Here is a 3396-nt window from a genome sequence, read left to right on the forward strand (position 1 = left end):
TTTTGTTTTGTTGGGTTTACTGTAGGTCTTTTGCTGCAGAAATTCAATAAAAAAAGACCCATCTCAGAGTGCTTTATAGAATGTACGGTTACAGTATACCATATGGTCATGCGATTGAAAGAACCTCAACACCTGAGTGTGTTTCCTAGATGGGAATCAGCTGTGATTTATATTATTGCATAATTCAATCAGCTGTTTCTCAGTAACAATAGGATAAAATACAGGGGATATATTTGTGTTTCAATTCACAATATAAACAGCTGTTTACCTTGACTTTAGCCTGTAAGGTTAGGTTTAGAACATGGTGTTATCTGTTCTGACATACAGTGTTAAAGCATTGGTAAATTTGGCAGTACAAATCCATTGTTTTGGTCTTGTTTGAGCTTGTGTGTAAAATAAGTTCAAGCATTTTAAATTTGTGTTAATTGTATGCATTTTGTGTTAAAGCAACACAAAATGTGTTAATAGTATAGCTTACATAGACGGATGTAGCGCTAACTAACCGTGTTAAGAGTTTTGGAAAATTGTTAAAAGTATTGAAAAATCTGTCATAGCAATTGTAAAAAACTGCAAATAACAGTCCAATTGCATGTGTAATATAGGCTTGTCAGGCTTGGTACATCAGAGTCTGTAGAAATGGTTTCTTGAAAAGGAAGAACTGTCAGCTATTCACTTATGTTTGATGAATATCTGCTATAAGAAGTGGTGTCAAGCATGAACGTCAAGTGGAATTGTACAATAAGAATGAATGAGTCACAAATGAGCCACCAAATGAAGAGAAGAGGAATCTATAGCAGTACTTCTTTTAATAAACACAAAACACTGGAGAACACATTGTGCAATGCAAGACAAAGAACTGAATAAACTGAGTGCTATATATAAACAGGCAAACAAAGGGAGCTAAATGAAACACAGGTGAACTTAATTAGTGACTAACAGACTATCATGGTTAACTTGTAGCTCAACATGAGTTCCTATAAGAGCAGCCAAAAGGAACATTCTCTCAACCCCAGGTCAGGACTGCACACGGATTAAGTGTTGTAGTATTTTTGTGACTGCAATATTCAGGCTCCACACGGATTGAGGACAACTTTTCAGCTGTACGGTAGTGCACCTTTGCTGTTTTAGGCTTGTTTTTTTTTTCTCCATTCCATTTTCTCCATCAACTGACTTGATTTAGTACAACTAAAAAAAGTTTAGTTTAAGCAAAAGTATAGATATTGTCTTTTATTTTACCTGTCCTTGTGAAAAATATCAGAATCAAAAAATCTTAACTTTATATTTAATATTGAATAACATGTAGGCTACAACAGATCAAATTAAGTGTACTTTAAAGCACAACAAAAAGATTTTTAAAACCTAATGTAGTTTAAAGTAAAACTCTTAGTTTGGCATTACTTTTTTTTTAAGTGTACATGTACTTAATGTCACTCCTGCCAGCAGAAGCCCTATCATGGCCACCAGAGGGCACTTCTCCCTAGACCTTTTCCATTTCCATAAACCTTTGCCTTGACTCATTTTAGTGTGATTACATCCACCTGTATGTCATTGGTTTGTATCATAGGCACTTTGGCTGGCAGGTGTGACGCTTATGAAAGTGTACGTGTGTACACTTAAGTGGCTTTTTATAATTCATCAGTGTTATTATCTGCAAGTGGACCTACAGGTTTTTTTTATTATACTTTCAAGATACTACAGGTACACATCCAATACCAATAAGCGCATTTTTTATTTTATTATTTTCACAAGGGTACATCGCAATTCAAAAATTATAGAGTTTTCTAGACAGCAACATGGTGTAGGCCCACATCTGGTACACATGGATTACACACGGCCCAGATGTGGGCCGGATCTGGTTGCTGTCTGGGTTCTTGTATGGTTTTCCATTGCAAACTAATCTGGTTGTGCTATTTTACCTAATGCAACTTCCATTCTCAAAGTTCCCTGCAACAAAGCTTTGACCTTTTATCAAAAATATTACATTCTTAAACCAAATGGCATGATTTCACTGAATCCACTCTTCATTGTAGGCTTTAAAGATCAACATGGAGAAAATCATCCTAATATTCCCTCTGATATTGCTGGTGCTGCATATACAAAGAGGAGAGTTCCACAACGATGAGTGTTTGCCTGCCGAAGCTCCACAGCCGGAAGTCGTGGAGTTTGACAACACAATCTATGCCACTTGTGAAGTAACTCCCAGCTCCAATTTGCCACGTAACCAGCCAAAGATCTTTGGGCAAATCCTCTTCAAGCAGGTCTTCCCCAATGGAGATTTAGAAGTGAAAATCAACCTCCGTGGTTTGCCTGCCATCGATCGTCAAGAGCGTGCCATGCACATCCATCAGTATGGAGACCTCAGTCAAGGCTGCATCACTGTTGGTCCTCATTATAATCCAAACGGCGTTGACCACCCTCATCATCCTGGAGACCTGGGCAACTTTGCTTCCGAGAAAGGAGTTATAAGGCAGTTCCTGACGCTTCCAGACGCCAAGCTCTTTGGGCCTTATTCCATTCTGGGACGTGCGGTGGCGGTTCATGAGAAGGAGGATGATCTGGGAATGGGTTCAGATGAGGAGAGTAAACTCAGTGGGAATGCTGGACCGATAATTGCTCTCGGTGTGATTGGTATTACTACTCCAAGTCTGTGGCAGAAGACTGAAGTGCCCCCCAAGAAAATATGTGGAGGAAGGCACTGAGAGTCAAAGATGAGGGAGTCGGATATGGTGGAAGGGCAGATTCAAATAGGATAATCATGATTTTCCTTGTGTATTCTTTGTATGTGTCCTACATTAAAGCATATTTCATAACCTGAACATTCCCATGTTTTTTTTTCTTGGTCTTTTCAGAGGCTTTTTGGCCATAGCTTCCAATAGTAAATGCACTCTTAAAAATAAATGTAGGGTGAATGCAGGCAAAGTGGGCCGTTTAGTTTGATTTACTGTGCTCAATGGGTTAACACTTTAAGAGCATGACAATGGTCTTTAATTAAAGATCCACTATTTCTTTAAATGATACAATGGTTTTGGTTGATGCAATATGACACTGGAGGATGTGGCTACATCTCAAGGGAGGACACCCTTATTGTTGAAGGTAGACATAACCTCTGACATACGATTTTACTTTCTAAATTATAAGGTTTCTTGCTAAATGTCAATAAATGGGTATATTATTCTGACAGTTTGTTACTACAGTTAACAGGGAATCAAAATGTAAGGTGTTTAAAGCTACAATATGTAAGTTTTTTTTAAATAACCAAAAATCACTTGCAAAGTGTGATATATTTCCTGCAGTTGTGTACTTCCAGTATCCCAAAAGTACCCAAAGATTTTTAATTTCAGAGAAATTCCAATTTTAAATTAAAGCTGCAAGCAGCATTTATCGGGGTTCAAGCAT

The 3396-nt window shown here is 37.8% G+C and overlaps 1 protein-coding gene across 1 annotated transcript; it reads left to right on the plus strand.

Annotated features, from left to right (window-relative positions):
* Positions 1–837: 837 nt before the first annotated feature.
* On the plus strand, positions 838–3178 carry LOC311095263 (extracellular superoxide dismutase [Cu-Zn]-like). Its single transcript, XM_084133722.1, has 2 exons — positions 838–1100; positions 2031–3178. Exon 2 carries the CDS (start codon positions 2046–2048, stop codon positions 2697–2699), a length of 654 nt encoding a protein of 217 aa, XP_083989848.1. The 5' UTR covers positions 838–1100; positions 2031–2045; the 3' UTR covers positions 2700–3178.
* The last annotated feature ends 218 nt before the right edge of the window (positions 3179–3396 follow it).

This window comes from Abramis brama (genome assembly GCF_963993115.1).
Source record: "Abramis brama genome assembly, chromosome: 1".
In the NCBI taxonomy this organism is placed as follows: Eukaryota; Metazoa; Chordata; class Actinopteri; order Cypriniformes; family Leuciscidae; genus Abramis; species Abramis brama.

Coding starts and splice junctions, on each gene's coding strand:
- LOC311095263 (XM_084133722.1), top strand. CDS start 2,046: ATGGAGAAAATCATCCTAATATTCCCTCTGATATTGCTGGTGCTGCAT.